Here is a 13,475-nt window from a genome sequence, read left to right as displayed (position 1 = left end):
CTGTGTGCAGGGCAAACGCCCTACCCGTTGTGCTATCACTCCAGCCCATAGCCAGAAACTTTTGAGGGGGTTGTCGGGAGGAGATGCTCAGCTCATCCCTCTAAATGACACCTGGAGAGCACATGTGGGGTTCCCCTGGGCCTGCATCCTACCTTCCAAGTGGCAATCAGGCCCCGGGTGTCACACACACAGGGCAGGCTCCAACACTGAGCCCCATGTCTGGGCCTACCCCACACGTTCATTATACACTTACCTCACAGTTCTTTCCCCACATTTTCCCAAAGTAGTCTCTGATTTCCAAATCAGTCTGCAAGAAAAGAATCACCTTGGAAATTGTGTGTGTGTGTGTGTTTAGGTCATACCCAGCAGTGCTCAGGAACCACTCCTGGCAGGCTCAGATTGAAATCTCAGGTCAGATGAGACCCATTTTTGCTGAACAGATGTAACCATCTTGGTTTTTGCTTTCCCCTCCCTCATGGAGGCAAGAGTTGCAACTCACACTCACCTGATGGTCGATTACAGCCTCTGGCCAGGACTCCTGTTTCTGGCCCAGATCTCAGGTCTCTCAGGGCTTTCCTCTCCTCCCCCTGCAGACTCCTCGAACACAGGCCTTCAAGGAGAGCCTGGCTCAAGGACTGGGTCCCAAAGCGGGGCCAGGGCTGGAGAGTTCAGGGAGCAGGGTGCTGGCCTTCACGTGACCGGCCCTAGTTCCATTCCTGGCAGCAAAGAGGTCCCCTAAACCTCACTGGGAGTGGTCCCTGAGCGCAGAGCCAGGAGGGAGTTCTGAGCACTGCCGGGGGTGGCCCGACTGCACCCCTGAAAGAGTAGCAAGGGCCCATGGCAGCTCAGACCCAGACAACACAGCTCCCTGGCTCAATCCAGAAGGTTTAGGTAACTTGGCTCCACACTCTTACACCCCTACTCCTTCCTTCACAGTCAGGCCAAAGGTACTGACTCCTCTTCCTCCTTCTCTGTTGGTTTTCTGACAACAGAGGAGGAAGCTGGAGGCAGTGAGACCCCACCCCCAAGGCAGGGGTGCCCCGAGGATGCGCTGCTGGGGAGCCCTCTGCCCCCAGCCTCTTTTCCCTTTCGTCATGGACTGAGGTCATCTCCCTCTCATGTAAGGACCCAGGAAGTTAGGGGTTCTGGGAAGAGTATCTGGGCAGGGTTCCTGGTTGGTCCTGGGGATACTGACCCTTCCCAATTCCTGCTTCAAACCTCTCTGGCTTCCAAGAGCAAGAGCATGTGGGAGCTGAACCCATGGCCACAGTGGGCGCTGAGGGCCTAAGTCCTTTAACTGCTCCAAACGAGCCACGCTTTGTCTTGGGGCAGCTTCTGGCGGTGACCAGGGCTTATTTGGAGACCAGAGGGCCTGGGGGGACTCTATGTGGTGCCAGTGATGGAACTGGGATTGGCTGAGTGCCAGGCAAGCACCTTCCCCATCAGGCAACCTCATCGGCGCCCACTTTTTTAAAGTTAAGTGCTGATGGGCAGGTGGCCTCCCCTTTTTGTGTGGTTTTGGGACCATATCCAGCAGGTCTCAGAGAACCAGGTGCTAGCAGTAATGAAACTCTGGATTTCAACTTGCCAGGCACGCACTGCCAGTCACACCCCCAACTCTGTGCTCCTCATTTGGCCCCTCTTCTTTGTGTTTGGGGGTCATACCTAGCAATGCTGGTGGTGGTGGAAGGGGTGGGGGTCACTCACAGCTTGGTGCTCAGAAGTGTGGGGTGACTAACGCTGCAGTTAAGCCTAGGACCCGTCCCAGCCAGCCCTCCCTTTCTCCCAGTTCCAGCCGCAAAGCTGGCAGGGGGATGAGACAGACATTAGAACTGGGCTCAGTGTCCCAAGAGACCTGCAGAATGGGACATTCTGCACGTCCCATTCAGCACAAATGGGACATTAGTGCTGGGAGGGCTGCAGCCCTGGGGCTCAACCCCTGGCCCACTGGCCCTGGCTTTCCCGCTGCAGACCTAGGCCAGGACAGATGAAGGTGAGGCAGACCCAGGCCTGTGGCTTCTGGCTATGGACCTGCAGCTTCAGGCCATGCCAGGCCCTCTCGACCCAGGTGCCCTGGGACCAGCCTCAGTTATCAGGAGTCTGCTTTTCCCTCCCTCGTGTCAGCCACGAGGGGCGGGGGGGGGGGAGGGGGAACAATGACAAACCCACCTGCCTTCTCTTCTTAGGCAGCACCCCACTTTCCTTGTGATGCCCGGGTCTAGAGCAGCTGGGGCCCAGCACGAACGGAGAACACAGGCCTTCTAAAATAACTGCATCCTTTAATGGCAGTAATACGATTATTGGATTAAGAGACCATGGGGAAAAGGGCAGGCGAAGTTTCTGGAAGACGGGTGTGGAGTACAAAATGGGGGATAGGAATAGAGGCATGCGACAATCATTGTAAAAATACAGTACGTTATATACATATTTGCACCATCGACTCTCGACTCTGAATAGTATTTACACTTTTGTTACAATCCTGGTTAGAGAACATTTTTTTTCCTTTAAAAGCTCGGCCTGATGGCAAATGAAACTTCGGGGTGAATTCATCGTTCCATGAGGTCCTTAGGCTGAATATTCCAAGAGGAAAGTTTCCAGCTTCTATTTCATCCACAAATTTCGATTTTATAAAAGCATTTTTTTTTTCTATTACAAAAGGAAATTCCCCAAGGAGGGCAAAGGAAAGCCCGCAGCAGTGCGGAGTCCTCACCCAGGGGCCCCACACGGCGGTGCCAGGGACGCTGGCGGAATCTCGCCAATGATTGCTTATTACCACGAACCAAAACGGATGCTGCCACGAACCAAGCCCCCCACCACGGGCGCTACGCCCCCACGCCTGGAAACTTTGTTTTCCAGAGGGGGGGACTGGTCTAGCAGCCTTGTTCACCTCCCACCCTACTAAAAAAAGGGGGGGGGTCTTGGCTGGGTCACCAGATTTCATTATTAGCAGGAGGAAGCGGGGGGCTGGGCGGGGCAGTGGAAGAGGAAAAGTGGGGGAGGGGGAGATAGCCCGGCAAGTGCAAAGCTGCACCCCAGAACCTCTCCACGGCTCTAGTTTGGAGGGGGGGCTGAGGGCCTGGGCCAGGGGCCTGCTTCCTTCCCGGCTCAGCCAGACACGAGCGGGGCGGCAGAATTTGTGCCCGGCTCTCGCTGCAGGGTCCCAGGCTCTCTTGGAGGGCCCAGCTGCCCTGGCGCGCCCAACTCCAGTTCTCCTTTCTGAGGTGTCCAGATTCTGCTCTGCGATGCTCCTTGAACCCCAGCGCCCATGGGTGAGGAAGATGAGCGCGCCCCGGGGCCCCCCACCACCTGGGGAGTGACCACCTCACACTCGGATCCTTGAGCAGTCCTGGGGGGCCTGGGGTGGCCACCCCAAGGATAGCTAATACTGACAAGAACACACACCCGCCCGGTGGCCCCAGAGCAGGCTGGGGTACAGGGTGACGGAGGCTTGGGGGGCACTCGGTGCAAGAAGGTCCCGTGCTCTGCTCACAGCTCCAAGTACCCAGGGGCTCTGTCGAGGGCCTGGGCCGCGGCACTGACAGGACCAAGGTGATTCTATACAGTTTATGTCTCACAGAAAGAACTATTGGAAGAGAAGAGTTAGAGAGAAGCACACGCCGCAGCCCCCACCCCGCTCTGGCTGCGACCCAACACTACTGGCAGAAGGGGGAGGCGGTGGGGTCAAAGCCTTTGAAAACATCCTTCAGGGACCCCGCGTCCTGCTCGCCCTCGCGTGCCGGGCTATTGCCTGCAAAGGGGCTGCCGGAGCCTGTCTTGGGTGCTTGTTTCACTGTCCCGAAGAGGGTAGGGACGGGCAGGTTGTGCACCCCGGGCTGCGGCGGGGCGCCCTCCGTGGGGGGGGTGCTGGTGCCGCCCGCAGGGGCAGGGGCTTTGGGCCGGGGCCGGTTGTAGCTGTTGTATCTGTCTGTGGCCGGCGTCGGGGCTCCCTCCGGCCCGGCCTTGCCTGGCTCAGGCTGCTCCAGCGCTGACTTCCGCACGAAAGGGGGCTCCTTGGCCTTGCCACCAGACCCACCCCCGCTGCCAGCCACGGCCCCACTGCCTGGGCCCTTGCCGTTGCCCTCGGGGCCCTTGGGCTGGGCTCCCGCATCCGCAGCCGGTTCCGGGGCCTTGCCGCCCGCGTTGGGAGTCCTGGGGTCGTATAAGCTGATGCCACTCAGCACACTGCTCTGGCCACCCCCGCTGCCCTGGCCCAGCCCCCCGGCCGCCAGCACACGGGGGTCATAGGGTGCGGTGGCCGGCGGGGAGCCCTCTCCGCTGGGGCTGCTGCCTGGAGACAGTGGGTCAGGGGGGCCGGGCTTGGTGGCCCTGGCGGAGGCAGCGGCATCGCTGGCCTTCTGTAGCCGTGGGTCACTGGGGGCCTTCCGCACTCGTGGGTCACTGGGCTTGTCGCTGGGTGCGGAGGGGCCGGTGGCACTGACAGTCTTGAGGATGCGGGAGAGGAGCTCAAAGTCGGGCAGGTTGGAGCCGGCCGCACCAGGGTCTGCAGAGGTGCCTGGGCGCTGCCGGGGGTTGGGGGGTCCTGAGGCGGCGCCGCGGTGCAGCCTGGGGTCAAGGGCTGGCATGGCCTGCAGGGCTGCGGGGACTGGCGGCACGGTGTCCTGCTTGGGGATGGGCAAGGGGATGAGGTCCTCGGGGTTCCAGAGCACGGTGCGGGCGAAGCTGGGCCTGCTCAGGGTCACATCCTTCTTGATGTGGCTGAACTGCTGCAGCTGTGAGCGCGGGTCACGCAGCGGGTGCCCAGGCAGTGGGTCCAGCGGGATGTTGGCTGCCTTCTCCCGCAGGGCACGCTCCCCCTCCTCCTCCTCTGCGGGCACCACACCCGAGACCTTGGCGCTGCTGGGGCCGGCAGGGCTGGAGTGAAGACCACCGCCATCGGGCTTTGAGGCGGGCAAGGAACGCGCAAGCCGGGGGTCTGAGGGACCCGTGTCCCCAGGGCCTGGCCCACCGGGGGTGTCTGCGTGGCGAGAGAGTCTGGGATCACGGCTGAGACGAGGATCAGCCAGTCGGCTTCCGGAAGGATGGCCCTTCTGGAGACGTGGGTCTCCTAGCCCACTGCTGCTCAGCTCCCCGATGACGGCCTGGGGGCGGCCGGATGTCTGCTGCCGCAGGGTCTTCAGGATGGAGGTGACGCTGCTCCCACCCTCATCCTCGTCACTCGAGTACCAGTTTCCTGCGTCACCTGTAGCAGAGCAGAGGGGCGAAGATAAGTGGCTCCCAGAGCCTCCCAGGCGGTCACAGGGTGTCCCCGAGCGCGGGCTTGCCCCATGCTCTGGGCACGCAGGCAGGGTATGGGTCAGGAGCCTGAGACACGCAAGACCCCGAGGCCCAGTCTGGGTGCCGCCATGTGTGGGGGGTCTCTGAGCAGCCCGGCCCTGCCCGAGGAACCAATCAGAGACTCTCCACTGGCCCCAGTGTAACCTGTGGGGAGGAGGCAGCCCGCCCCATGGTCCCCACTTGCCCCCAAATTAGGGTGCATGCCCTGAGGCGGCCGGCCGCAGAGGCCATTCCTGTAGGTGGCACCAGCATGTCTCTGAGGGGCTTCCCCCCAGGAAATGCCTGGATTATGGGGCACCATGAGCACTCCCTTCCATCCCAAGGACATGGGTCAGCCCTAGCAGCCACTGCCTTCTCCGGGAACAGCCCACCCCCCTTTCCTTGGGGTCAGGCCGCCCCGCCAGCTCCTTGGCCACATGCAGCAGCCCCCACCGGCTGGGTCGCGGTCATAGGCTCATTTCTGAGAGGAACCAGCCCTCCTCATGGCGGCCTCTCCCTGCTGGGCGGGCGGCGGCCCGGCCCCGACACGTGCCTTCCTCATTCTCCCGGTCCTGCTTGCTGCTCTCAGCCAGCCTCCTTGCTCTCTCCTCCTCCTCCTGCTGCTTCTGCTGGATCCTCAGGTACAGGGCCCTCTGGGCCGAGGGCAGGAAGTCAGGGACACCGGCGCCCGGCTTCGGCCGGCCTGGGGGCCCTCCCTCAGAGAAGCTGTCGGGCTCCAGAGGGTGCTCGGGGAAGAGGCGCTCCCCAGGCAGCTCTTCGTAGCGCCCGCAGTCCTCTGTGGCGGGAAGAAGCGGGGCGCGTGTCGGAGGGGCTCACGGCGCCAGCTCCACCCCAGCCCTCACCTGCGTGCACTGCTGCCCGCTGGGTGCCACCCCTCGGGTGCAGCCCTGACCACAGTCACCGTGAGATGAAGTCCCAGTGATGGCACGGGAGGGCACAGAGTCGGGCACAGCCGAGGCTCTGAGGATGTGCAGAGACAGAGACAGTGTGGGGGGTCCCCTGCCATCCCTACGCTGCACTTGGTAGCTGTGGGAACCGAAGCCCAGCTGGAAAAATGCGAGCTGATGGCACAGATGTAAGGGCAGAGTGACAATGACGCAGACACTGCTCTGTGCCAGCCCACGGGCTCCCCTTCTGGGAGCAAAGGTGGAAATAGGTGCCCACATGGGAGGCAGCTTGGGGCTTTCCCCACAGCACCTCAAAAGCAGAAGGCTGCCGTGTCTCCCCTCCCGCTCCCATGCACAGCCCTCCACAACCAAGCGGGTGAGGAGCAGAGAGGGGGAAGGGAGATGGTCACACTTAGCCACTGGAGGGACTGTGCCTGCTGGGGGAGACAGTTGTAGGCTGCCGGGGTGGCATGGGCAATGGGATGGCTGCACTTGACCACTGCACCACGGGCACGGCCAACATCCCTATCAGGCTGATGCCACAGAAGCAGAAACTAACGTAGAACTTGTAGGGTCTACAAAAGGCCAAAGAGGGCCGGAGAAACAGCAGTGGTGCTGCGGGGTGGTGTAAGCGCACTGCAGAAGGGAGCAGAGCTCGGTGTGGCTCCGACACCCCTATTCCCGCCCATTCCCGTCAGATAATAACAGCAGACCCGAGCCTGGGAGAACCGTCTACAGAGCACAGGCCTCGGGCACGTTCTGGTCCCCGGCACCTCGGCCATGGCCCTGTAGGCTGATGGACCCACGTCACCTTGGGCTCCTGAAGTCTTGAATCCTATGGGAGCCTAGGACCATCTAAGAGTCACTTGAGAGCGAACAAAAGGGCAAAGTTTCCCAATGTCTCTTACACATGGAGGAAAGCCACGGGAGATGGGATTCCGCCTTGGGCAAGCCTGGCAGGGCTTCTAGGACCCCCTAAGCAGGACCTGACAAGGGGATTCTGCAGCCTGGAATACCACTGGCCTCTGTCTGGGACCCTAGGCCTGGGCGCCCCCATCCCAATGCCAAGCATGGACAAAGAGGGGCCTCAGCCACACAGTGCCAGCCCATGTGAACTCAGAACTGCCCCCTGCACCACCCCATGCTCCACCCACCTCCCCTCTTCCCAGGTGACACCACAGCACACCAGAAGCCTCCAGGCTATCACTTAGGCCCTTCTGTCTCCACGAGGGCACTGGGCTGGACCTGTTCTCCGGCCCACTGACCACATGCTTTTTCCGTCCCCAAGTGGCAGTTGGCACAGACACAACCCAGCCTCAGCAGTCTCCGGCCCTCCCTCAGAATCGCGTCCACCTTATTTCTAGGAATTGTATGCGGGTTCCTGTCAAGGGGCACAAGCCTGTGGCTCTGCCTGAACTGCCCCGACTGTGTCACCAAGAAAGGAAGGGCAGAGAGGAAAACTGTCGGTCAAGGGACAGGACAGGCTGACATTTGCCAGCAGGAACCTTCTAGAAGGAGGCTGTCCTGGCGAGGGCCCTCTGGCCACTCAGCCCAGCTGCTCCTGAGCCAGCAGTGCACGGGACGTGTCGGAGGCAGTCTGCTCAAGCAGCCCCAGAACGCCCTGCTGGGCATGGGGGCCCCTCCTTGCACATACCTGCATCTCCCAGAAGCCCAGGATCCATCTCCATGCCCTCCTGCTGTTGGTAGAAGTTCTCATAGAAGTTCTGGGCGGGCGGGATGGGGGGCATCATTCCCGCATGCGGGGAGTCTCCTGGCCCATACGGCATCATGGGGGGGCCTCCAGGTCCCATCGGGGGGCCAGGGTTCATGCCGGGGCCCATGGGCATGTCCGGGTGCATGTCTGGGTGCATGTCGGGGTGCATGTCGGGGAGCATGTCCGGGTGCATGTCAGGATGCATTGGGCCCATTGGCCCCGGAGGTCCCATGTTGGGCCCAGGGCCCATTGGCCCCGGGGGGCCGCCGCCGGGTCCAGGGAACCTAGGAGGAAACAATACTTGTGAGAGGGCATCTGTGAAGCCCCCACAGGGAACGCGCACAACCCCAGGCCCCACACTCACCGCACACCCAGCTTCTCAGCCAGCTGGCCAGTGGGTCGCACCACGATCTCGAACAGGGACGGGATCTTCTTGTTGTACATGTCCTGCTGTTGCGGGGACAGCGGCTCGTGCACGGGCATCTGGGGGGGGCCCGGGGGTGGGGGTGGAGGGGGTGGGGGCGGCCCAGGGGGGCCCTGCATGGGTCTGCCGTTGGGCGAAGTGGGGGCTGGGGGTCCCGGGGGCCGAGGCGGGGTGGGCAGGAGGCCCACTCCGGGGGGTGGCTTGGGCAGAGGATTAATGCCCTGCTTCTTCAGCTCCTCCACTTCCTTCTCATCCTCGGCGCCAGCTTCCGCATCATCAGCCAGCATCTGCAGGGAAGGAGCACCAGGGAGTGACCACAGCGGGAAGGGCCACACAGGGCCTGAGATCAAAGAAGGGAAAACATGTGCCTTGTGTGCACTTGGGCCTCAAGCGACCTCTGCAGTCGCCTGCAGGCAGCCACAGCCCTGCAACATGTGACTCACAATCAGCTCCCGGAATCCCAGTGCTCCCTCCCTGCCCAGGACCTTGATCGCATGTCCATGGGGACAGCAAAGGCATGGGGATGGGACACTGGAATGGCAACAGGCTGGCCCCTCCGATCAGCAGCTCCTCCAGGATTATCAATAATACCTAAGTCTTTGGAGCCAGAGCAAGAGCACAGCAGGAAGGGCTGTGCACCCTGCCCTTGCACCCTGCTGACCCGGGTTCAGTCCCCAGATACCCAGAAGGTCCCCAGAGGTGATCCCTGAGCATCACCAGGTGTGGCCCAAAAAAACAAAAAACTAAACCAACAGAAAACTTGATTCCTGGCAGGTCAGGGCCCTAGGGCGGCTCCCTCTCCTAGCGAGGCCCCACCTAGACACCGCTCCCCTAGCCCTCTGGGACACCTTCCTGTGGGGGTTTCCTCCAATACGTCAACCTTCACAGTGACCTCCTGGCCCCCATGCTTGCTCCACCAGAACCGCAGGCCGGTGGATGGCGGGGGATGAGAGGGGGCAGGTGAGCTGTTGGGGTCTCTGTGACCATCCCTGAGACCTGCACCACTTCACGCACGGGGATGAGGCAGGGGAGTGGGCACAGCCGTGGGTTCTGCCTGGGGGCTGTGGTGGCCATGGTGGGGAGCAATCAGGTTAGAGGGATTTGCTGTCCCAAAGCTCCCATCCCCCAGGTCCCAGACAGTGAACGGGGAGAGGCGTGTGTATCCTTGGGGGATGAAAAACTCTAGCACGGTGCGACTGTCACAATCCAGTAAGACTAACTCTTGGGAGACCCTGGTGTGCCCAGACCTGTCCCTGTCCCTTCCCTCTGTTGACTGCACTGGGTCCTTTCACAGGAGTAAATTCCCGACACGAGCACAGCTAGGCAGCCCCTTGGCAAACCATGGGACAGGCCCGGGGAGGCGGGGACCCAGGGAGCCCTCCATCCTGCCAGGGTTCCACTGTTCCTCCTTCTCCAGCTGCAGATGGAGGTGTGGGGCGGAGATGGTCCCTCCTGGCAGGAGCCAGGCATTTTCTCTCATTCAGGGTAGGTCCAAGAGGCCTCAGTCAGGGTGCAAATATGATGAATCAGTAGCTTAGGGGCCAGAGCGACAGCACAGGGGGGAGGGCATTTGCCTTGCATACAGCCAATCTAGATTCAATCCCCAGCATTCCATATGGATCCCAAGCAGTGCCAGGAGAGATTCCTATGCACAGAGCCAGGAGTAACCCTGAGCATTGCTGGATGTGACAGCCCTCCCCCACTTCACTTAGAGGAGTAGTCTTCAGGGGAAAGTCTTGGTCCCAGGGCCATGGGCCTCCCAGTCGAGATGGGCTGCACATGCGGCCAGCAGTATGGGGAAGCATGGGCAGGGGGCGCTGCCACACGTGTGGCATCCAGCCTGAGAGGGCCTGAAGCTGGTCAGCTTACCAGCACACTTCCTGCCTCCTCCAGGGTCCCAGCCCCAGCCCGGTTATGGGATGGGGCCCCTTCTAGGCCCTTCTCTCAACTCCCAACTATAGTCCCTGGCACACAACAGCTGCCTGGACCTCCTGAGGACTGCTGCCACACCCCGTCCACCTGCCTCATCCTCCCAGTGCCCCCTGCTCAGTCGCCCTGATCACGTTTGCGACCTTGCAGGTTCTTGGAGAGAAAGGAAGAGGCGGAAGCACTGCTACCCATTCACCAGAAACAAGCCAAAAAAATCCCCCAACTCCTGCGGAGAGTTGAGCCGGCCACTGAGAAAGCAGGTCTGGGGTGCTGTGTAGGGAGCAGTGCACTGTGTCCACTTAGCACGGACGATTGTGACACCAGGCCAGCAGGCGCCCCTGCTCCCCAATAGCCATCCAGCAGATTCCTGTTCCCTGACTGCAGCCAGGGGGCGCTAGTTTCTTCCTCGCAGGAGTGCCAAGATGCCAGGTCCGCCTGTCTAGGGCCCTACTCCAACAGACCTCTCTGTCCGCAGCCTCTTCCCAAGACCCCGCCTAGAACCCAGTGCAGTCAGTCCTAGTGGACGCAGCTCTTCTGCATATAACCAGGCAACTCAGCCAGCACATGACCAGACGAGGGAGGCACCCCGGAGCTTCCTGAGGCAGGACAGCCACAGGGGCAGGCAGGCCCAGACACTCACCAGGCCAAGGAAATACACTGGGAACAATTGGCCTGGGAGCTGACATCTGAATGCTGGGGCCAGAGAGCAAGCTCTGTGGAGTTGGGCAACCAGGGCACCTACCCTCATTACGCACCCAATGGATGGATGGGTCAACCTGAGTACTGCTGGGAGGGGCAGCCCTCAAAAAGAAAAAAAATAATTCTGCCTGAAAGTAGAAGCATTTGGGATGTCCACAGCTGACAGGTATTGAAGTGATCCATGGAAATAACACAGCTACACAGTGACCCGCAACAGAGTCCCCACAGACCCATCGCACCCACTGAAAGGCCCATCCCGCAGGACTCTGGGAAAGCCCAGGGAGGAGGGGACACATGGGGGGTGGGGGGGCTCGAGGCAGGCGCTGAAATGCTGGGGGAGTTTTGGAGGGGACGGGGGCAGCTTGAGTACCAGGACAGTTACAGATTCCATGTTTATTAGCACACGATGGAAATTTTTGGGAGATCGAGGTTAAGAAGAACAGAAGGACAGACGAAGAATGCACCTACAAACTACACCCAGATGCGCCACCAAATTAATCTAAGCCAAGAACGTCAAAGCCAATGGCCAGATCATGCACAAACCACTCTCAAGAAGGCACAAACGGGCTGGAGTGATAGCACAGCGGGTAGGCCGTTTGCCATGCACATGGCCAACCCGGGTTTGATCCCCAGCATCCCATATCGTACCCCGAGCACCGCCAGGAGTAACTCCTGAGTGCAGAGTCATGAGTAACCCCTGAGCATCGCTGGGTGTGACCCAAAAAGCCAAAAAAAAAAAAGGCACACAGAAATACCAGCGCACATGTGTCCAAACCCGGGCAGGAGCTGGCGACAGAGTGGGCAAGAGGTGCTGGGGCAGGGCCAGAAAGCCAGTCTGAGAGAGGGCTGCCTGCTCCTTAGCTCTTATTCTGAGAAGACACTACTGACCCCAGCAGGCATATCCCCAACCAGAATGGAAGGAAAGAAGTCACCGAGACGTGGGGAGAAGACCTGGAGCAGGCTGACGTCTGCTCCCCAGCAGTGCCGCCCTGGCCAGTCAGGAGGCAGCAATTAGCTGACCAAAGCCTCCCTGCAGGCTCACTGGACCCTCCAAGTACTATGCTGGGTTTTCAAGGTCAGCACTCATTTTCAACCTACTGAGACTTTGGCTTAAGAGACTGGCTTAAAATTACATGGGAGACAGTTGCTGAATGAATAGCAGTACTCCTACATTGAAAAAAAAATTACATGGGAGATAAAATTGATGCTTTCAAAATGTCTGTGTCCAGGGCTAGAGCACACCAGGTAGGGCATTTGCCTTGCACGCCGCCAACATGGGTTCAATCCCCAGCATCCCACACAGTCCCCCGAGCACCACCAGGAGTGATTCCTGAGGGCAGAGCCAGGTGTGACCCAAAAAGAAAAAAAAAAGTCTTGTGTCTGAGGGGCCAGAGTGACAGTATAGCGTGGGTGAGGTGGGGGCTGCCAGCACCCCATATGGTTCCCCGAGCACCGCCAGGAGTGATATCTGAGTGCAGAGCCAGGAGTAACACTGAGCACAGCTGGGTATGGCCCAAAAGAAAAAACAAAATACATGTATTTTTTCAGTGCTTCCTGCTTGGGTGTGGGTGCAGTGGGTGGGTAAAGCAAGAGCTGCTATTGTCTGTCTTTCCAAGGCCACCTGCACTGCTCTGGGTGGCACAGAGCAAACACAGCAGCCCCGGCAGGAGGCGGTCCTTGGCCCGGGTGTGCCCACTTCCTCCTTCCCACACTAGGGGGCCCCATAGGACAGCAGCTTCTTCTCAGGGTCCCCTAAGCTTTTTCCAGGAGTGGCCTCCAATGAGCAGATGACCCACAGGTGGGTGACCAGGACAAGGCACTGAGGGAGGATCCCTGAAGTGGATGAATCTAGGCAGGCCTGGTCCCAGCCTCTCACACCAACAGCCCCGTTCCCAGCTCCTCAGGGCACCCACCAAAGGGAAGGCCGCTAGAAAAAATCCCACATTCCCTCCTCAGACTGGGGAGTTGACCCCTCAGGGAACATCAGAAGCAATGTCAGCTGATGGGAGAGGAGTTCCAGGGTCCCCTGCCTTCCAGAGAACTCTCCTTGCTAAGCACAACCCCACCGCCGGCACCTCTCCACAGGTGAGCAAAGACCACAAAGCTGACTGGGCCAAGAGATCACTACATGGGTCAGTCCCAACCAGCTTAGGCGGAAGTGACCCCAGTACAAAGCAGAGAGCAACTGACAAGACCCTGTCCCCCCTCCACCATCTCTATCTCTCTCTTCTCTTCTCTCTCTCTCTCTCTCTCTCCCCCCCCTCTCCATGCCCCTCCCCCCTCGATTTCTGGACCTGATTTCCAAGGGAAGAAACAGTCTGCTGGCTAGCCAGAGGGGAGGCGTGTGGCTACCCTTACCTTGTCCAGGAGCTCCCGCGTCTCCTCAGTCAGGGGCTCGTGGGAGAACATGCAGTCATCGCCATTGATGCAGTTCCCCGTTGTGTGGTACAGCTTGCACGGAAAGTCGCGTTCCCAGGAGTCAAGGCCAACGGTCAGCTCAGGGCTCCCCAGCCCGAGGGCAGTGCTT

At 60.3% G+C, this 13,475-nt stretch overlaps 1 protein-coding gene across 1 annotated transcript in view; it reads right to left on the bottom strand.

Moving 5' to 3' along the window:
* Positions 1–2,259: 2,259 nt before the first annotated feature.
* ZC3H4 (zinc finger CCCH-type containing 4) overlaps positions 2,260–13,475 on the bottom strand; it is a 31,600-nt gene continuing 20,384 nt past the window's right edge. The window contains exons 11-15 of the mRNA XM_056135547.1: positions 13,307–13,416; positions 8,261–8,607; positions 7,837–8,180; positions 5,828–6,070; positions 2,260–5,200 (exon numbers count right to left, since the gene is read on the bottom strand). Of these exons, the coding sequence (XP_055991522.1) occupies positions 3,654–5,200; positions 5,828–6,070; positions 7,837–8,180; positions 8,261–8,607; positions 13,307–13,416 (2,591 nt within the window). The 3' untranslated portion in view covers positions 2,260–3,653. The remainder of the gene's footprint in view (positions 5,201–5,827; positions 6,071–7,836; positions 8,181–8,260; positions 8,608–13,306; positions 13,417–13,475) is intronic.

This window comes from Sorex fumeus, unplaced genomic scaffold, assembly GCF_029834395.1.
Source record: "Sorex fumeus unplaced genomic scaffold, SorFum_2.1 ptg000122l, whole genome shotgun sequence".
In the NCBI taxonomy this organism is placed as follows: Eukaryota; Metazoa; Chordata; class Mammalia; order Eulipotyphla; family Soricidae; genus Sorex; species Sorex fumeus.
The sequence above is the reverse complement of the archived record's forward strand: the minus strand, read 5'-3'. Positions and strand labels throughout refer to the sequence as shown.